The 22,048-nt window shown below is 45.1% G+C and overlaps 1 protein-coding gene across 3 annotated transcripts in view; it reads right to left on the bottom strand.

Moving 5' to 3' along the window:
* Positions 1-8,597: 8,597 nt before the first annotated feature.
* HSD3B7 (hydroxy-delta-5-steroid dehydrogenase, 3 beta- and steroid delta-isomerase 7) overlaps positions 8,598-22,048 on the bottom strand; it is a 49,883-nt gene continuing 36,432 nt past the window's right edge. For all 3 annotated transcript variants that reach the window (XM_063301428.1, XM_063301427.1, XM_063301429.1), the window contains 5 exons: positions 21,588-21,731; positions 15,831-15,939; positions 11,704-11,803; positions 10,778-10,940; positions 8,598-9,885 (listed from right to left, as the gene is read on the bottom strand). In XM_063301428.1, the coding sequence (XP_063157498.1) occupies positions 9,461-9,885; positions 10,778-10,940; positions 11,704-11,803; positions 15,831-15,939; positions 21,588-21,731 (941 nt within the window). In that variant the 3' untranslated portion in view covers positions 8,598-9,460. The remainder of the gene's footprint in view (positions 9,886-10,777; positions 10,941-11,703; positions 11,804-15,830; positions 15,940-21,587; positions 21,732-22,048) is intronic.

Raw genomic sequence — 22,048 nt, forward strand, 5'->3', positions numbered from 1 at the left:
TTTTCTCCTCTCCCCACCACCTTCTAAGTAAAAGTGTAAACAAGCGAGCTAAACATTACTATGACTCAGAGTGAGCTCTAAGCTTCTATAATTTTCTTAACATGAAGGAGAAACTAAAAGATGTCACTTAAACTCCTCAAAATACAGTGGTCTTCCACATTGCCACTACATAAGCAATATTTGAGAAGTGCAGTGTGGCTTTATGCCAGGCCAGGGTATGTGTGTGTGTGGGGGGGGGTAGACCAGGTCTTTGCTCTCCAGTAAGTCACTAAGTGTGTGTGTGTATGTGAGAGAGAGAGATTTTGTGCATCTATTGGTTTACAGAAAACCTTTGATGAGTGAATGACTTGGATTACAGAATGTTTTGTGTGAATATGGAGTTGAAGATCGACTGCTGAATGCAGTAAGAGCATTTGGATCTGAAAATGCTTCAAAGACCAAGGACATTGTGCTTAATGGGGAAAATGGAGTGAATGATGTAAGTTACACAGGCATACTTACAATACCTGTAGGCTGCTCCATTCAATTAAGACTAGAGCAAGTAATTGAATTGGTACCTTGGTGGAATGTTTACCAAAGTGGTCTGTTGTGAAGAATGAATGTGGAAGGGAGTGAAAATGGTTGTGAATAAGAGCACGCTTCTGCCCATTTTGTTATATGGAAGTGAAGATTGGATATATCAGGAGTCATGTAGAACTAAGTTGAATGCAATGGGAATGGGGTACTTAAGAGGTGTGCTTGCAGTAAGACAAGGGGAGGTAAGTTGCAGAATGAATGGGTGCTGACTGAAGCTGGGTGGACTATAAAAGTGAGTAACCAGCACAAAAGAAGCACACTAAAGTGCTTTAGCCCTATAGAGAAAAAGGATGAGGGCCACAGTGAAACAAAGGAGAAGAAAGTCATGGATGGAGTTGATGAGAACCTGGGAAAGAAAGAGGTGAGAAGTTTGAAAGACTAAAAACAGTGTGTGGAGCAGTGGATGGATCTGGTGGAAGCTAGGCTAGAAAGGGAGGGGGAGGGATAGGGAAAGGTGTTGGTTCAACCAAGATGAAGCTGTTGTTTCCTTTTCCCTTATCTGCATATGTTAATTATTTTTCCTTATTATTTCTGATTCTTTCTTTCTTGACTTCCACAGCACAGCCACCACTTGGAAGTGTGAGAGATTCTTTTTTTTTTTAATCATTGGACACACTATGACTCAGATGAAACTTTATGCAATATTTTATTTTAGCACCCACATTCCCCCAAAATAAGCTGTTGCCCTGGCTGGCATCATTAGCCCCACCCTCCTAGTCCTGATGACTTGACTTAGCCACGTAAACAAGTTTTGGGGGCCCAGTTCCTTGGAAGTTGAAAGATTTCCTTGGAACAGCATCTTAAGACAGACAATGAGTTTCCATCCATGCATCTGGGCGATGTTCCCCGGGCATCCTAAATCTCACCCCTGCCATCTGCTAATTATTACTACGTGCTACAGAGTGTTACTGTCAGGCTCCCTTCGCATGCCTGCCATAAAGCACTGCTAGACACATCAGCTGAGGGAGAACAAGCCCGTGTCAGCTTTGCAGTTTTGCAGCTTCCTACAGAGAGATAATGCTTCAGCACATTCCTTCACAGACTGTTAGAGCCAAGGACAAGCTGATAAGACACCTGGAGCTGGGAGGGGGGGAATCAGGAGTGAGAAAGAGCTTGTTTGTAAGACAGGGAGGAGGGATGTGTCAGAGGGAAGGGATTACTTTGAATGCTTTGGCGCCAAAACGTTATTCAGAGCTTTGCAACTGTCCTGTGTTAATCGGATTTTAATAAAGAATTCTTTAGGCTTCCTAATGGACTGTCTGGAGAATTCTTTAAGTTAACATCCCGGCACTGGGACCATCACAGAAAGCTCTGAATCATGAAAAAATGGCAACCTGCCCTGAGGACACTGTTCTACCTGAGGAAGCAGGACCTTCTGCAGATCCAGGATTGTCGACCATTCTTGGGGAACTAACTGTACTGGATGAGTGGCAAGACCAAGAACTCATCTCGGTGGCTGGAGGTGTCTCCTCAGCAGGAGTGAGACTTTCCCAGCCATCCATGACAGAATACCCACTGATTCCTCCAGAGATGGAGGGAACAGCAGGAGAGAGTCATGCTGGAGGTGTCCCCTTAGGAACAGAGTTACTCAACACCATCCTTTACAGTTTGGAGAATTATAAGAAATATGGCTCAAGGAAATGGCCCCGAGAAACACTCCTAACCAGTCCATAGCACTAACCCCTCATGAAGTTGGTTGGGTTGGTTTGTGTTGTACATATCCAAGCATTGTGGCTTGTAAAGTATGATGTGCCAAATCAGCCAGTTCTGGTTTATTCATCTATAAATCCAGTCTCAGTATCCATTTTCTTTATTTAAAACAGGAAGGCTAGCAAAAAGGGTATAAAAGTCTGGGGTAATGTTGGCTTACTGAGCATAAACTAAACATATGCAACATGGAATTTGCCTATCTATAAGAAGTTTCTAGCCCTCATATTTTTGAAAGAAATATAGGTTGATGTGCTGGTTGCACTATCTTTTAAATAATGTTGTCTGCTCTCATAAATGGTCATTTGGGGCAACTTCCCCATTAGTTCGTATGGGGGTATGAGGAAAAGCTACTCCCACAATGGAAAGTTTGACATCTTGTTTGGCATATGGGCCTGTTCTGTAGTCGGGAAACATTGTGAAGCCTGAATTCTGCCCACAGCTAAAAGTTCTGTATATTTTCTGAGCAGAAAGATCCAACTGACTCTGGGCAACTTACTTCTAAGTAAACATATGCAGGATCAGGCTGCTGGATTCTTTCACACTTCCAGCTTCAACCCAAGGAAGAATTGTGAAGTTGCCAACAGCCTGAGCTCGTATGACCTAGATCAGTGTTTCTCAACCTTGGTCACTTTAAGATGTGTGGGTTTCAATTCCCAGAATTCTGGGAACTGAAGTCCACACATCTTAAAGTGGCCAAGGTTGAGAAACACTGGCCTAGAAACTGGGTTGTTGTACTTAATCAAACCAAGTGAGCCAGAAAGCCATATTTTCCAGGCTAAATTTTGTGGAAGAGCCTAGATATTCCCCATACAGCCCTCTAGCTAGCCATGTCAAAATATCAGGGTCCTCCAGCTGCCTGTGTGGGTGGAGAAAAGACATGTGGTGGCCACACCAATCCTGTCCTTTCACCATTGGGATATATTACTTGATCTCGAGCCAGAGGTGAACTCTCATTTACTGGGCTACGCCTTATTGGCAGCCCATTTGACATTTCTTTGGTTGGAAAGTCAACATCATGGCTCCCAGGACATTACTGTTCCCTTCCTGTCCTTGGGACAAGTGGACAGAGACACATCAAACCTCTTCAAGACCCCAGAATCAACAGCAAAGTGGGAAAACTTTACCCCTAGGGGAGGATTGTGTCTAGGCCACAATGACCGTGCCATCCTAGAGTTGGCGTCCCAGGATTTCTTTCTCCAAAAGCTCCAGGGAAATGGATTCTCTAACAGGTCATTCAGAGGCTTCCAAATAATGAGATATGTCAGATAAGGCAGAGGCTGGCCCATTAGCACACCATTTCTCTTCCTCCAGCCATGTGCAGCCAGAAGAGAATGTCAAGTACATTCTAGATCACAGCTGGAACTGGTCAATGGTGAGGCCCGGTCCAGCTGGCGAGCCTGAAGCAAGTGTATGCCATGGACATCCTTCTGATTTAGAACTAGGTGAGTCATTTAATAGCCAGAGAATGATACAATGGTCTTCCTGCTTGTGAAATAGCCCCGAGGTTACTGGAGAGGAGAAAAATTCCAGAACTGTCTTTTCCAGCAGCGGGGGGACAAATCCAGTATAGTAATAACTCAAATAATGTAACTATTGGCTGCCCTTTTGGTATGAACAAAGCCAACTGCCCAAGCTAGCTATCTCACTTTGCCAGCTGGTAGGGCTGGATTTCTCTGCAGTGCACTGAATGAGGGAAATGGGCAAAGGAGGTTGTGGAGGAAAGGGTGTTTGTGCTATGGTTGAAAGAAGAAAAATTAAAATGGAAAAAACAGACAACAGGATTTATGGTATTGGGGAAAACAGCAGAATGGACTTCACTTCTTGTAAACTACCACATCTGAAAAACATCTGCTGTAAAGTCTCAATTTTTTTCTTGCCTGTGAAGAAATGTAGAGATTGGAGAGCTTGGGAATTGAACTGGATCATCAATTTATTGTACAGTCAAAAGGTGTCATTGATACTCATGGGCATCCTGCAAATGTATGAACCATTTCCTTTTTCCCGGGAACTCAGGAGATAAGGGTTTAGAAGTCATAGGTAGGACTTATGAAGATAAATCACTGCACCCCTCCACAGTACCTAATTCTCAGGGTGTTTTAGTGGAACGTGTACCAATTAAAGCCCAGGCATGCTTCTAATAATTCCCCTTTGTTCTGCGTTGATCAGTACCACCTTGGGTGGTGTGTCCAGTTCTGGGCCTATGACACTAAGGAAGGAGTCCGGCATTCTGGAACCGATTCAGAGAATGGCCAAAGTAAAAGAGCAGGCTAGAAAATGTTAGAGACTGAAGAAACTGGGAATGCTGAACCTTGAGAAAAATAAATGAAGAACAATTTGATAGTACACTCCAAATACTTGAAGGGTGTCCCACAGAAGAGCAAGACCTCCACCTTTCCAGAGTACAGGGTTCAGAATAATGAATATAAGTTACAGGAAGCAGGTTCCTACTGAATGCTTGGAAAGATGGTTTTTAGTAAGAGCAGTTTGATTATGGAACCATTTATCCAGATCTCTGTTGGATCGGTTCAAGCAGAGGCCAGAAAACCATCTGTTGGAGATGCTTTAATCCAGATTCCTGAATGAAGAACGGGGTTGAATTTGATGGCCGCCCAAGTCTATGTTTCTGCAAAAAGCTACCTTTAGTTATGACTGAACAACTAAACTTTGTACTTTGAGTTGTGCAAACATAGTCCCACTAACCCATCTCATTTGAACCTAGCAGACGCGGTTACATTCTGATTCATGGAAACCCAGCATAAATAATGGGTTAGGGCAATTGGTAAACACAAAGTTTAAAGCAACCTGGCAACAAATCCTGAGATTCTGGCTTGGAGGCCTTCTGACTGCTGCAAGCCAGGGCCCTGGCTTCCTCTTTCTCCTGAATCTTACCCAAGTATTTTTCCTAGAACTGCCCTGACAGGCAGATCTCTCTTGTGGCACCTTTGGCCAGAGCTGCCCTCAAATTCTGTATTGTTTGCAGTCAGTTATATATTTATTTTGAATAGTCCACCCCTCTGACTCACAGGGCAAAGAGACGCCAAGGACACAGCCCACCCTTGAGATCTAAACCTTGATCAAACTTTAGAAAGCTTGTTTGCTTCTTTTGCAACCAGCAGTGAGGAAAGCATTTATTAGTGCACCAGATGTTCGTCTCCTTTTTTTCACACGGTCAAGGCCGTGCAATATGTCTGTGAGATAGCCTGAGATTCTGTAGCTGAACGGGGACTAGAACCTGGATCTCCCCACTCCCAGTCCAGCACCTTCACTACTGAACCACGCTGGCTCTTGGCCTGAGAGCGCGCCTAGCCCAAAGTCCCTAGGGAGCTTCCATCACTGAGGTGGCACCAAAGTCTGGGTCTCCCTGCTGCTAGTCCAACCCCTTCATCACTGCACCTCACTAATTGTTGGACTGAGAGGGACCGACCCAAAGTTCCCCAGGGCATTTCTGTGGCTGGAGGAGAAGTGGAAAATGGGTCTCCCCACTTTTGGTCCAACCCCTTCACCACTTTGCCATGCTGGCAGCTGTTCTGCAGGAGGGGATCTCAGCTGGCTGTTTCCAAAGGCACTTACTTGGATTTGGAGGAAGAGCAGGGTGGGGATCTCTAAAAGGTGAAAGGGAGGAGAGAGCACAAATGGTATCTTCTGCTAGAGAAGCCCAGGGTGTCCCTCAAGTTCAGCTGTTCAGCAATGAGCTAAGAGGGTTCCTCTCTGATGCAGATCCTTCTTGCAAACTCAAGAATGCAGTTTCCTAATTGTCTAAAGCAGTGTTTCTCAACCTCAGCGACTTGAAGATGTGTGAACTTCAACTCCCAGAATTCTCCAGCCAGAATTCTGGGAGTTGAAGTCCACACATCTTCAAGTCGCTGAGGTTGAGAAACACTAAAGGCTTGACCTCTTGATGTTGCAGACATATATCAGTGTCTGTAAGCACCTCCAGCAATGAGGGATGAGGCATCCATACTGGGGTGCGGCTAGGAGACAAACCCAAGTTTCTCAAAAGTCTCTGTTGCCAGATTTTCTTTCACTTTGTTCATAGGCTCTTTGCAAGTTATCAGCCTGGCTTAAGTCCCAGACTTTGTCACAAATCAAACACCCTTAGATGCAATTTAACTTTGGGGTGCTCCCAGGAACTGAACATTTCAAAGGGTTTCAACAAGCTTGTTTGAGTCAGCTGGCAATAAGCTGGAGAATATATATGACTTGATCTACTTTGCCTGTTGCTGCACAGGAATTTTGCTCCACGGAGATGGCCGTGACTTCCCTTACAGTTGGGTTAGTGGCTTGGACCTTGTCAATATGGGAGTGGCTGTCAGTCAGAGAGAGAGAGCCTCATCTTATGCATGGAGCAACCCAGGTCACTGAGATTCAGGGCAAATAAAACTGGATTGATTCAAAACTTTTTGTTTTAAACAAGGTAGCATTCACTCACTTGTACAGCTTACATACCATCCCTCAGCTTGGCTGGCCAAACCTAGCCTGGGTTCTGGGAAAGACCACTACACAGCATAGGAGAAGGTCCAGGCAATGCACAGCTTGCTCTTTTATCCTTTGCCAGCAGCGTCCATCACAATGTCATTGTGATGCCTTTGGTTGATCTATGTTGCTGAGTCCAATCTGGTTTGCTACATGGCTTTTAACTGTTAACTAGACAACCCATGACCCGTTGGGTCATCATTTCAGAGCGATTTCCTTACCAGATTCTTCAATGACTTCAACAGTGGCAGAGCTTCTAACGTACTGCCTTCACTGGAAAAGTTCTTAAAAATTCAGGGAGACATTCAGAGATGTATCCGCCTTGAAAGTAGCCCATGTTGAACTATAGCCCACTCAAACATCAGGAGCTGACCACAGGCAGTGTTTTATGACATTCTGTATTATGTCATAAAATGTTTTATAAAATTTACCAGATTTCTATTCCACAGGAGTCATGGGTCCCGGATTTTGGACGCATTCTGTAAGTTAGCCCATTTGAGGTACCTTGGTTCAAAAATGGTTGCCCTACAATGCACCGTTTTGTTCAAAGGTTGCAGTATCAAACAGACACAAGAGTTTTGATAGTATATAGATCTTCTTATCCCTGGTTGCTGTCATCTGGTCCTTCTATGAGCTGATCTGACCTGACCTGATCTGGAGGAATTGCTTCCCTGTTCCACATATTAGGGCCTGTTCTCAGCTCTGGACACAGTCTTCTCTTTCCCACAGAGTGATAAAGTTGTTTCCTTTTCACCTTCCACTCACCTATTAATTTAACTATCCCTGATGCCAGGTTGCTGCTATCATCCCACATTCAGGAAAAGTGAAGATGAAGTTGCTTTGGCCAAACTTGTAACATTTGTCAAAGGATGGAAGTCCCTTTAGGTCTTGGGCCCATCTGGGTCATGGAGGTTCAAGGAACTTCTCCCTTTAGTGCTCAATTGAAGGCTAAAAGGGGAGCTGCACAGATGTATCCAGGAGGTCACCAGGAGCTGGACTCAACTTAAAGGGGCCTTGACTGGCTTATATTAGGAAAGATCAAGAGGACAAAATAACAGGCAAGCATGTATATGTACATATGCTAGAACTTTGTATCAGGCAACTTGCCTTAAAAGGAGGAGGAAATTAGGGGATTTATTTACAATCTGGAGCCTGTACTTAGATAATGGCTAGGCCCGATCATCAGTTAAGTCATTGTGTGGGGGTTCTTGTGCTTTACTGAAGCACCTTAAGAAGCTGTGCAAGTGCGACTGACATGACTTATATGTGAATTCAGTCAGCACACCATTGTTTAACAAACTATGCTTTTTTAATCAACAAACCATAGTCCACAACAAACTATGGCTCAGAGTCTTAAGGGACTGTGGAGGGGAGCAGCAGCTGCGTTCAGCACCTGGGAGTGACCTGAGATAATTTAAGGGTTCACCCAGGGCTCTCTTAAGGGATGCAAGATGAGAAGATGAACAATGCTGTAGTTGCCTTGCTGTTTTTTGAACTATCCACCCATGGATATTTCCATGGAAATGAAACATGTAGCTTCCTTGATAGATAGAAACCAAAAACACTAAGAAATTCAGTGTTACGGAACAATGCTAGAGATAATTGATGATATACATGGTTTAAAAAGCCTTCATAGCTCCTAATCTTCAACTGAATAAGTAAACTTCAAAGTGAAGAGCCTAAATTATACAGCATCAGATTCTACTCAAGGCCACTAATTCCCATCACCACTGTTTCCAGCATGTACCACTCAGATATCTCCCTCTTGATCCACCCTATACCCCTTCCTTAGATCTTAAACGTCTCCCGGATGTCATACAAGTCAACTCTGGCTCTGGTGAGAATAAAATATATTTATTTATTTGCTTGCTTAACTTAATCATTTGCTACCAAGAAGGCTTTCCAGTCATATATTTCTATTGCACAAGTTCTGCAAGATAATTGCGGCTAGAAAATTATAGGATAGCATCTTCATCTGCCTACTTAGATAATTGGTAACTGGTTAGATTATATCTAATCGTGGTCCTCGATCCTTATTGCACTGTATAGTGATGGTGACTGAGGTAGGAAGAAGAACATGGAACTGGTCTGTAGTGATGTGGAATGGATCAACAATTCGCATTCTGGAGGAAAGGGATGACACAAGATGAGCCCAACCTTGCCACCTTCCGGCTATTCCCTCTTTGGAGCATGCTAAGTCAACACTGCAAAGGCAAATGGACAAACACCCTGGGATAGGAGCAAGAAATGGAAGCGGGGGATTTGGAATGTGTGACATTGTGGAAGCATCCTAGGTCTCAAAGTCATTTGGAAAACCATTCGGAACTTTTGCAGAAAAAAAGCACTTGCTGAGCTGAGAATGATGCACTGATGCCCTCAGCCAACATCTAAAACATATTTCTTTGGTAGTGACATCTGCACATGGAAAACAGAGGGTCCACCCATTCCTTCCCAACCCCTTTGAGTCACATCTGTGAAACTCTAGGCCTGCTGCCAAAGGCCGTCTGATCTCTGTAAAGCGCAAGTGTAGGTACTTTATAAAAGCCGCACAGCACAATCTCAAACTGGTCCCAATAGTGCCAAAGCTTGACATTGCAAATGTCCTGTGTTTTGCACATCTGAAATCCAGCAGCTTTCCTGCCACAAACGGGGATTCCCTCCAGAGCGTTACTCCAATCAGGTTTCCCCATCCTGCCAGGGCCTATTTCCCCACCTGCCTCTCCATTCTGAACTCTTGAAGCCACCGGACCGTGCGATTCCGGCTTTCTTCCCAGGTGAAGCGGGGCTGGTAGCCAAAGAGCCGCTGGGCCTTGTTGGTCTCAACAGTGAAGGTGGTGCTGGCGATCACCAGGGTGTAGGGATTGAGGATCGGGGCATACACGCAGAAGGGCTTCAGAAGCCACTGCAGGAGGCTGTTGACCAGTGCCAGGAACTGCAGAAGAAAGAAAGGCAGCAGGGGGCGGGACCCCAGGAGGCGGAAGCCACAGGGCCTCAAGAACTCCATGTTGAAGTCCTCATAGCTCATGTAAGGAGAGTTGTCATAGCAGAAGTAAACTTGGCCCCCGATGGTTGAGGAGTCCTCCTGGATCTTCTGAGCCACCAGCAGATGCATCCAAGCTACATTGCCTATGGCGGCATCCATCCAAGGGGAAGGGGCAAGGAAGAAGAGAGAGAAAAAAGGTACGGTCAAGGAGAGGGATGTTTCACCAGCCAGCCCTGCTTTTGTGGAAAGACAGAGATAAGACGGGGCAAAATAAGGCAGCGTTGTTTACTCAAGCCAACCCAGTGCGGGTTAAAATCTCAAATTTGTTTCTGAAAATAGTGCTTCATACATTCTGTAAATTAAAAATAAAATACAAGATGCACTGTAATAGGGTGTGCATATGTGTGCGTGCCTGTGTTTGTTTACTGCCCAGCTCATAGTTGGGGGGGGGATTTGGGGGAAGGGCATAGGCATTGCCATTACTCATCCTGCAGCAGAGGTTAGCAAACAAATCCAGCAGCTAAACTGAAGTGGTTTTCTTAAAAAAATCTTTCTTACAACAGGGGTTTTCAACTTGCGTGTCATAAGTAACTTGTGGGGGCGATGCTTTTTTTTTTTTTTTTTTTAAAGATGATCAGGCTTGCCCAGGCAAAGTGCAAGCAATATCACTGCAGACTTTGCTCCTTTGTTTTGTTGTTCACCCAACTCAATGAAAACATTACCTTTAGTCACAGGGAGGGGAAGGGGGAAGTTTTAAGGGCCTGCCCTGAACAACATTTTCAAATTAGTATGAATTCCCATCAGGCTTGTTTCTTGGGCCTGGAATTTACATTCCAGCGATCTGACAGCAAGATGGTAATGCAGACCCAGGGGCTTGACTGCTGAGGGTGAGGACACTTGTGTCTAACAGTTCTTAAGAAGTTCAGAACCTGATACAAAGAAGTGTGTACGTGCACACACATGCACAAGAAGAGCAAAAGTATCTTAAATAAAAGAAGGTGGGTTGAAAATGCACCAGGCGCAACCACAACTTACCCACATAGACCCTGCCATGCTCAACGGAGGCTGGGATGGCCCGGATCATGTGCTTCTTTGTCACCAGCCCTTGCTTGTAAAAATCCTTCATCAGCTGATGGTTCTCCCCATAGATGCCTGTTGGACGAAGGGCGCAAGTGACCAGCTGCTTCCCACCTGGCATCTGCAAAAAAAGAGAGATTTGCTACCTTCCCCTGTTGCTGACTGGCACATCTGAGCATATTGTGGGTGGGCCTCAGGGCAGTCCACCATTAAGGCAAGTTAGAAGCTGGTGGCAGAGATTTTATTTAGTTCTTGGTTTGCTAGATTTTTATCCCAAATTTCCTTGGAGATTAAGGCAAGGGATCTAGCTGTCCCTCATCCTGTGAGCCTGTGAGGTAGGCTGGGCCAACATAGAGGACCAACTGGCCCAAACTCACATCTCCTGTGAACTTCCATGGCTGAACATGGATTCAAATCTGGGCTTCCCCAATCAGACTCCACTAACAACTCAGTGAGGTAGGCTGGGCTGAGACCATACACAGCCCAAGGTCACCCAGTGAACTTCCATCACTGGGGATGAATTTGGACCTGGGCCTTTCTCCACCACAATATCCCACTGGCTCTCTCAATAAAGACTACAGCACTGGATCAAAGAGGTCCAGGGTTGAAAGCCCATGGGGGGAAAAAAACCCCGGGGAAGGCAGTGGAAGCTCAGCTCCTTCAAGCAGCCTTCTCCAGCCCTGCACCTGCAGATATCTTGACCTGTAAACCCATAATCCACAGCCAGCACACACTGCCTGAATCTTTTGCAGAGCACCAGTTTCAAGGAAACTGCTATAGACAAAGGGACAGGCAGGGTTTTAAACGAGACGTAAGGACCCTGCAGAGGCTTTGTGTGGCTGACTCAGAAGATCTTCTAACGTTTCTCTCAAGATCTCGCTTACCGGTTGCCCGTTGGCTTTGATGATCAGCTCCTCAGCCTTGGCTTTGCTAAGTGGGTAAGGATGGCAATGGACGGCCTCGTACTTTGTGTCCTCGTTACCCCTGCAAGCAAGGAAGAAAGCATCGCAGGCAATCAGAACCCTGCACTTCCAATAGCTAAGAAGAGAAACCAAGAGCGGTCAACCGGATTACAGTTAACAAAGCTACCGTATGTATCTTAAATACACTTCAGTGCTGCTCTGTTAGATCCAGTGCAATTGTTACAGTGGCTGCTGCACCCTGCATTACATAGGACAGGAGAAAGCTCCTGAGCCATCAAATGATACAGGAAAGAAAAGAAAATTGCGGCTGCGGCGGCGGGGAACTGTTGCTTCCTGTTGCTTCCCTTGCCCTACCCCCACCCCCAATGATGGGAAGGGCTGTCAAGGCCACAACTGGGGGGGGCAAGCAGGGCATGTGCCCCAGGCGCCGCACTGGGGAGGCGCCACAATGAGTGCTGGGGGGGTGCCAAAATGGGCACAGAATCCACGTTTGCCCTGGGTGACACAGACCCTAGTTGTGGGCCTGAGGGTTGTATCTAATTAGGTTTCTCCTATATGCATCCATGAAAGGTACAAGCACGTTGCATCCGATTATTTTATCATTTCCACATCCCAGTCACAACCTTCCATTTCGATTCACGCTCTCATCCCAGGGAAGTTTTTTTAAAAAAAGATGAAATGAGAAAAGTAAACATCGAAGAGAGTTTTTTTTCCCTTCTTTCTCATGAAAAAGATAGTGTCTCACCCTAGCAGGAATGGGGGGAATACCTGCAAAGATGTGACCCTGGTGCATTTCAAATGATGCTGTTCTTTCTTATTAAGTACAGTTTTGGGGTCTCTCTCTCTCTCTCCTTGCCTTGGGTGAAATACCCTGCAGTGAAAAATTTTCAAATGTGCAAGCCCTGAAGTGACTGAGCTTCTAAACATGAACCACTGTCAGGTTTCCCCACTTTTTAGGAGAGAGAGCAGAGCCAGAACACTGGCCCACACCCATAGAGAGCGCTATGCCTTTAAAAATCCTTCCCTGTCTGTCTCCACGGTTACTGTTAGTAACTGTGTATCCCTGCTGTCATGGCGTTGCTAGGGAGAACCCCAGGGAAACCCTTGGGTGGGGCCAAAACATGTGGGTTGAAACTAAACCGGAGGAACTCCCTGTTATCTATAGCCAGCACTGAAACTCAGTTAACTCTTTAGGTGTTCACTTTTATTTAAAAATATGCATGGTTAGGTCCTTCGATGCTGTAGCTAAAACTGTGTGAGAAGCCTCAAACAAATATGAAACCCCAAAGTTGACCAAATTAAGTCTCCTCCCAGTCAAGTATGACTCATAATGATTTTGTGGATACGTCTCCATGGTTTTCTTGGCAGCAATACGGAAGGAGATTGACAAGACTCCTTTCTAAGATTTTTTCAACTTTCTTTCTGGCCTACTACCCTGGGATCCCCTGATAGGGAGGGTCCTGGGGGAAGCAGATTATTTGGACCCTTTTCACTGGGTTTCAGGCTGGGATAAGGATGGAGGTGGCAATGATCACATTTGCTGATGACCTCTGAGGAAGATGGGAAAGGGGCTGTGTGATCTTCCTGTTTCTCCTTGATCTCTTAGCAGATGTTGATACCATCAATCATGATATTCTTCTGGGCTGACTGCAGGGCAGTGGGAGTGGGAGACACAGTGTTACAGTCACTCTCCCCCTTTTGTGTAGCTGAGTCCAGTTGGTGTTGATAGGGGAGAGGTCGAACCTGAAGCCCCTGGTTTTCAGGGGGTCACACAGATTGTTGCAGTCACCCTTCCTGTTTAGCATGACCTCATGCAGTGGCTTCAGGTAAGGTCATCTGTCAATATGGGGGTCAGGTATCATCAACCTATGATATCTACTGTACATCTTGATCCCGAGTCGACCAAGTGATGTGGTCAGAGTTTTGTTCCAATGCCTGGAAGCTACTGGAGGCCTAGTTGGAAGGTTAAGCTCAAGCTCAGCCCTGAAAAGACTAAGTGGCTGCATATTCATGGTTCTTCCAATGTGGTGGAATTTCCACTTTGTAGTTCTGAATGGGGCTGCACGTCCCCAGACAAAACTGGTGCACAACTGGGACCAACAGCTCCTGCTTAAAGAGCAGGTGACAGCTCTGGCCAGGAGAGCCTTTGCCCTGATCTGTCTGATGTACCAAGTGTATCTTTTCTTGGACCAGGAGATCCTTACTTAGTGATCTTGGACATAGACTACTGCAATGTGTTCTACCTGGAGCTGCCCTTGAAGACCACTCAGAAGCTACAGCTGATCCGGAACATAGCCACGTGTAGTGGTATGTGGGAATGACCTTGGGAGACAGGAGGAAGAGTCGCAGATTGGACAATCGGCATGTAAAAGGTATCTCAGCCCACAAAAGGAGAGAGGCCATGGGAAGCGTTTCAGAAGGGACCCTCCCTAGTTTTCTGGAGAGTAAAAGGAAAGGAGGGGAGAAATATAGTATGTTCACTGTAGCACCTCCATCAACTGCATTAGTTACCAGTGAGCATCCAGGTATAATTCCTGATGTTGATGTCCTTTGTGGCAAAGGTCCTGGCTATTTGGAGGGGGGGGCACCTTTCTCCATTTTTTTCTCCACATATCCTAAGATCTATTAAGAAATGCCTTCTAAAGGGACTTAGAAGGTGTGCCTTCTCTGGCGCAATGCCTGTCCTCTGGAATAGCCATGACAAACAGCTTGTTCTGTAATACAGTTTCATTTTTGGAAGAACAAGGCCACCTCTGTCTTTCGAGTCCTGTAAAATGTTGAGTTTGGCTCTAGGCTTTTTTTTCTGCTCCATGAAAATTTACCAACACCTTCTTGCCATTCTTGGGAAGTTTTTTTCTCTGAAACTGGAATTAGTACCATTTGAAACACAGAGTTTATCTTGGGTAATACATTCATTTTGATAATTGCAATTTAACCTAACCAGGAAGGCTTTAAGTTTTCTCACCTTTCAAGATCTCTTGTAATGTCTTGACATGATTTGACATCATTGTTTTGATATATTTCTTGATTATTGCCTGTCAAATGCAAACCAAGGACCCTCTGGAATAGTGTCCACCCAAGATTGGAGTAGACCTAAGTCTGCTATCCTTTAAACAAGTCTTGAAAACTTGGCTTTCATCCCCAGGCCCTGGATTAAATGGGGGAAGGGTGTTTCCCCCTGAACTGGGTTCCGCTTAGTATTTTTGTGGTATGTCTGTGCCTCTTGGGAGCTCTCAGTTGTGGCAGGAAGCTAGAATCCAATACAACACAATGGCTAGAACACCAGATTAGGATTTAAGACACCAGAATACAAATCCAGACTTCACATACCAAGTTCCTGTTAATTTTCTTTCTCAAACCACCTCATTGGCTTATTGTTGTCTTTAAGATTAAAATTTGAGGGGAGGGAACCATATATATTATAATCAAGTTGCCACAGAAGAGAGAGATTTTTACACAGTAAATGAAGTTGCATTTCTGATTGTGTTCTAACAAGGTGATCTTATTGGTGGCTCTTGAACATCTACAAGATTGGTGTTTGGGGCAAGCCAGAGCCAGTTTGGTCTAGTGGTTAAGGTGCTGGGCTAGAAACCAGGAGGCTGTGAGTTCTAGTCCCGACTTAGGCATGAAAGCCAGCTGGGTGACCTTGGGCCAGTCACTCCCTCTCAGCCCAATAGCCAATCAGGAGTAGTAGGAGAGTTCTAGTCCCGACTTAGGCATGAAAGCCGGCTGGGTGACCTTGGGCCAGACCCCTCTCTCAGCCCAACCCACCTCACAGGGTTGTTGTTGTGGGGAAAATAGGAGGGGGAAGGAGCATTAGGTATGTTCCCCGCCTTGAGTTAGTTATAAAAATAATAAAGGCGGGATAAAAAAATATTAAATAAATAAATAAAGCCAAAGGGAAAGGGAAGTTCAGAGTCCCCCATGAGGCGGAGATGGGCGGTGAATAAATTTATAAATAAACAAATACATAAATAAATAAAAATAAGTTAAACAGAAATTGCAGGAAAACTCCTCGGTTTGCTTCCTGGCCTGGTGGAGCACAACATCATCATCATTATTTTTTTTGAAATAAAAAGAGCCCATACCTGTAGAAAGGGTGGCCTTTTATGTTAGGTCCCACCACCTCCATGCTGCTGGTGTAAATCAGGTACTGGGTTCCTTGTGTGATGCAGGCCTCAATTACGTTCTTGGTTCCTATAGTGAAAGTGGGAAGGGGCAGGGGACAAGAGGAGGCGGGGAGAAAGGGTACATGACACGGCAGTCAGCAACAGCCCTCGCATGCTGGGAAGGTTCCACACTCCTCTGCCAGGAATGAAAAAGGGGGGCATGAAATCTGTGGGTTCCCACTCTGTAGGAACCGATCGCTTTTGCACTTTATATTCCCACGTGAACCAAGAGGCAATTAGGGCCTCTCATTTTCACACATCTCCGAAAGGCACAATGCAAAATCAAAAGGTGCAAATAAACACACATGGTACTACCCTTTGGGACTGAACACAATTACTGTATGCCCATAGCGTGCATATGAGTTTCCACAAGGAATATTAAATGTGGTTTGCAAAGCAAGACAAAAATGAGGCAAAACCCATTTGCAAGCATTATTGAAAGAACGAGGCGGAGTTACAACTGCCCTGCTCTGCAGGATCAGACAGTCTATAATTGCATAACTCCTCCTTTGCAGCAGAGATCCTGAAAAGAAGTGACGGGGGAAGTCAACGTTACTTTGTTAAAGCCAGGACAACTTCAGCCTTGCTGAAGTAGGCTTTCTTTGCAGATGAAGCCGTTTTCTGCAAATCTGGTTCATATTGGACATTGCTTAGGAACGATTCAGCTAGCTGAAAGGCATATTGCTGTAATTCAACATATGCATCCCTAAGAGTGGATGCAGACCCCACCCTAGCCCAGGGCCGGGGGGGAGGGGCGGGCCTTCAGGGCTGCCTGGAATGACAGCAGGATCAGCATGGGAATTTCCCCCTTTTGTTGCATGAAATGCCACAACTGCATGGCCAAGGCGCAAGCTATCTGACGGGGCCGTGGGTGTCGCTGGACTGCAGATGCGAATGGTAACAGGAAAAGCTCTGGAAGGTTATCGTGGCAAGACACATTTCCCAAATTCATGGACCACAAGAAGCCTGGATGTAGGAGGTGAGAGAGGTGTGGGACCCAGAGTCTATATTCACCCAATGACACATACCCACAGTGAGCTCAGTTGCAGAAAATGACAGCTGTCTTTCAAATTTGGCCGTGTAATGATAACCTGATCCAGCCTCACCCACAGAAGCTGAAGGGAGGAGAGAGATAATAACAGGACGCGGTCAGATTGCACAGCCAATGACGAAAGCTGTTTGGTATTCGTATAATCTATTCTCACTCTAGCCCTGATCCTGCTCTTTCAGGGAATAAAGTATCTCGTGTTAAAGTTAGTATTTACGGTTTAGGTCAGTTATCTTTTTTTAGGTCTTTTTTCTCCTCCAAACTACTAATTCTGTGTGTGTTACCGTATGTCTCTCTGCTATTTCAATAGACTCGTTTGCTCAATTCAGAAGTTAGAGCTATCTGACGGGAAAATGATCTTAGTCAATGTAAGTGTAGCATCGTAATATACCAACAGATTGGACCTTGGCCTGCTCAGTCTAATTTACTGGGTTCCCATAAGCAAATTGTCAGCGTCAGAGAAAACTGGTGTGTGTCTTGGGTGCTGTGACCATAAGCCAGCTATACCGGTTGGGTTTGCAGGACACAGCTAGAGTGGATTGCTGGTTTGTGGTTCAGATGTCATGAGAAAACAGCCTATAGCGCCCAGAAGACCCCACACTTTTTCTAGCATTGATGGATTTGCAGAGGGAAAGGGTGGTGAGACAAACATTGGGTTTTTCGAGGAAGCAATGATGGAACCACCAGAACAATTCAGTTGTAGATGGGCTTCCTTTCATTAAAAAAAATGACACAAGGATGACAGGTGTCAATCACTGAAGGATCTGAGGGACTCTCTCTGGCTTGCAAATGAAAGTCTCCAACATAGGCTGGCAAATGATTTTGATTTTGTGGACCCCTGAGAGGGTCTTGGGGGACCCCCAGGGGTCCTAGGACCAACTTTAAGACCTCCGCACTTTAAATTGTGTGGGCTTCAACTCCCAGAATTCCAAGTGCCTTAAAATTAGTGGATTAGAACAAGGGATTTGCTGAGATTTAAAACTAGGACCCAGGGAAAGCCAAATGTAAATTTGCCGTTAATGGTGAAGGGATTGAGTGAACACAGCCCAGATGATCCTACCTCACAGGGTTGTTGTGAAAACAAAAAATGTGGTTGTTTAAAATATAATAATTATAATAATAAAAACAGCAGAGGAACCAGGCTGGGCAGTCCCCATCTAAAGACTCCGCTATTCTGCTTCCCAACAAGCCCTGTCTTCTGAAAATAATTGTTTTCTGGAATATGGAGGAGTGATATCAGATGCACCCTGCTGAGCTAAAATAGGCAACAGTCCTTGTCTGTCATCCTGACACCTGAGCCTGCTGGTTGGTTCAAGCCTATTGTTGCAAAAGTCTGTTGGAAAAGAACGAAAATCCTCCTGGATCATCTTCTCCACCGGTTGTCTGATCCGCCCTGGGACATTACCCAAACAAAAAAAAATACTAAGATGGCTCACACATGGATCTTGTTATTCTTGCTCCTGACTCATCCCAGACAAGATCTTGGAAAGCAAAACGACTCTCCTAAAAGCCCTACAAAGCCTTTTCCCAGAGGGAATCATCACTTTGGGCCTCTGGAGCTGAAGCAAATGAGCTCCAGGAAGGCCAGGAAAATAGGCAAGGACACAAAGGGAATCCTTGGAGGTTGACACACAGCAGAAGGCGAGGGCATCAGTATGTGGCATTCCAGCTGGGGCACCGGGCTGAGAGCGGAGCAACACAGGCAGGGAGAGAAGGAAAACTAGAAGAGACACTTCAAATATAAATTCTAAAGGTGAAATCCTATTCTATTCTATTCTATTCTATTCTATTCTATTCTATTCTATTCTATTCTATTCTATTCTATTCTATTCCATTCCATTCCATTCCATTCCATTCCATTCCATTCCATTCCATTCCATTCTGTATTCATATGGATATTGAGGATTGCTGATAACGATTACACCCCACATACCAGTTTGGAACAGGAATTACAATCCCAATGGAAGTTTTTTTTGCTGGGGGGAGGCTGGATCCAAAGCTCGTGCCCTTCTCACCCACACTATTTTCACCAGCTCGGACACCTGAGACTTTCCCGGCCCCATCTGGCATCCAGGAGACTGAAGAAGACCCCCTGCCCTCACAAAGTAGTTAAGCAAAGTCTCCAGGGCTGAACCCCTGTTCTTCCAGGCCTTCTAAGCCAGAGATATAAACATTTTGTCCTTAGAAATGTTGATCGGTATTTGTTGCACAAACAACATCGACAGCTTTCATTCCAATCATCTCATTTTCTTTTCCCATCACATTCCCTGAGTAATTCTGGTTCTTTATACCATTCTACATGGAATGAATCTCATGCTATCATCATCACCATCATCATCACCATCAAACTATTTAAAAACAAACAAACAATGGAGTTATTCCAAGTGAACGGTCCTCAGTTTTCTTGCCTAACATCAAATGCATGAAAATCGACCTAAGGTGTAGGGCCATTCCCATGAAACCCTTTTTAAAAAGCCAATCCTTCTCTTAGTGGGACCAAAAACTTTATTTTTTTTTTTTAAAAAAGCAGCTACATCAGAAAGCTGAATTGTCTTCCTCAACCAGCAGGTGCTAGAGGAGATGTGGAAGTGAGAATTGCCCTACTAACAGGGCTGTGCCGTTTCAAAATGGGGGCAAAGTTGTGTATCAAATGCTGCCACGTGAAAAGATTCTCCAGCTGGGACAACTGGTGGGTTTTGGAGAAAAGAGGGCTGGAATCTTTTATCCCAGATAACATTTTGGGAATGTCCAAAGTTGTATCCATCTCCTATGATTAGCAGACCTGAATATCTTTGGAATTTTCAGAACACAGAGGGATGGCTGTTATAAAATGGCTGCCACAGAGGGCCGGCACATTCACAAATTGGCTGCCGCAGTAGACTTGGCCTGTCAAAAACATCCCGTTGATCAGGATACCGTTATCAAGGCTGCAGAAATACAGATAGTGGCAGCACTAGACGGCAGCAAAGAAATGCAGAAAAGTCCAACTCCTTGCTGCCTTCTAGTGATTGACTGGTTTTTCCCAGTTGGCCCAGTTGTATATCCACCTGAAGTAGTCCAAATCAGTTTCTCAACCTCAGTAACTTCAAGAGAAGTGGACCTCAGCTCCCATAATTCCCCAGCCAGCATTTCAGACTGCTATCACCTCAATCCCGTCCCACAGATGTTCCCAATGTTTGACAGGCAATGGGACATTTAGTGAGAAGCAGCACGCGTGTGTGCCTTCAGGTCAACGTTGATTCTGGACAACTGCTTGGACAAGTCCGTACAGTTTTCTTGCAAAGAAAAGAGGTTTGCCATTGCCTCCTCCTTCCTAGGGATGAGAGAGGCTGACTGGCCCAAAGTCCCCCAGCTGGTTTTGTGCCTAAGGGAAGACTAGAAATCACAGTCTCCTAGTCCCTAGCCTGGTGCCTTTAACCACTACACCAAACTGGCTCTCATGAAGCATATATACCCAAGTGAAAATTCACCATCAAATCCTACAGACTTCAAAGTACCTATGAGAATAGTAGATACAGTCTACTATCCCTTAAGTTCTCAGGCTAGAAAGATATGGATGTTACATTACACCATGTGTACAAGGTTTTAAGAACGTAGGAACATAAGCAGTGCCCCGCTGGATCGGATCCCTGGCCCATCTAGTCCAGCAGTCTGTTCTCCAGCAGGCGCCAACCAACTGCACAAGGAAGCCCATAGTCTCCCAGCAGATGGCCTTCAGGAGCAGTCCCATTGCCATCAAGGCTTAAGAGCCATCGATCCCCATGACCTCTGTGAATTGGACCAACCCTCTTTGGAAGCTAGCCAAGCTGGTAGCCAGCTACCCAACAGCATGGCTGGCTGGGGAATTCTGGGAGTTGAAGTCCACACATCTTCAAGCTGCCAAGGTTGAGAAACACTGCTGTAGACTTTAAAAGTAAGAATGCTATCAAGCAGAAAGTAGCCTGATTCCTATTGCTCTAATCCAGGATCCTGAAGCAAAGATTTCCTTTCCTAGCTGAGTGCTAAACTGACAAATGTATTCTGGGTTCAGAGAAATTGCAGACAGATGGTTTAGGAGAGCTCCGATGATTCATTCCTACCATCCCCACCATCCCTCGCCCCTGCTGACCACAGACGAAAGAGACAAATTAGCAAAAACCAAAACATTTTGGGAAACAACCTGTTTTTTTTTTAAACTGGGATCAAAGAAAAGAACCAAGTTTGGCCTAAGCCCTGGAAAATACACAAAAGTTCCCCCAGGCTTTTCTATTAAGATATAAATTTTTGTTCTGACAGATGGAGTAAATTACATAATATACAGGAAATAACATTCACTTGATCTTCCTGAAATGTAATGTAAAAAGGGGTGTGCTCTGCTCTCATCCATGGAATGGAATCTTCCACACATGCTGAAAAAGGCCCTGCCGGGAAAGCGCCATTCCACAAAATGGGTGGATGCTGTGAATGGATGCAGTGATTACAAAATTCCAACATCCTCCCTAAGGCAAGCAGATTCAACAACAAAAGATTTCCCCCCCTGGAATCAATTTTGTACTACCTGCCCCCCTGCTTCTCGCTGGGACAAATTCCACAAATCCAGAAGAAAGAGAATCTGATCAGACACTTGGAAGTTTCCCACCAAAACCCACCTTGCACATTAACTGCTATGATTTTCTCGGGCAGGACTCTGCCCCAGACGTCCACCAGGCCGGCTGTGTGAATGACCACGTGGGCGCCTTTCACCGCTGGCCTCACATCCTCTGGGTTGCTGATGTCTCCCTGGATCAGAGTCACTTTAATTTTCCAGAGCAAAAAGAGAGAAAGAGAAAGGGGGATAATTTATTTATTTATTTCTTAAATTTATACTACTGCCCATCTCCCCACAAAGAGGCACTCTGAGTGGTTTACAATAAATTAGTCAGTTAAAAATTAAAAAGTAATCATAATAAAACATAATATAATACAATACAATATAATATAATATAACAATGAAAATAGAAGATAAAAAACCAGATGGCTACAAAAGATCGTAAATACAGGGGGAGCACTCTAAGGTGCCAGCCATCCACAAGAATGACTACCCCCCTCCCCACCCCAGGCAGAGCCAGGT

The sequence above is a fragment of the Candoia aspera genome, chromosome 4, assembly GCF_035149785.1.
Source record: "Candoia aspera isolate rCanAsp1 chromosome 4, rCanAsp1.hap2, whole genome shotgun sequence".
Taxonomy (NCBI): domain Eukaryota; kingdom Metazoa; phylum Chordata; class Lepidosauria; order Squamata; family Boidae; genus Candoia; species Candoia aspera.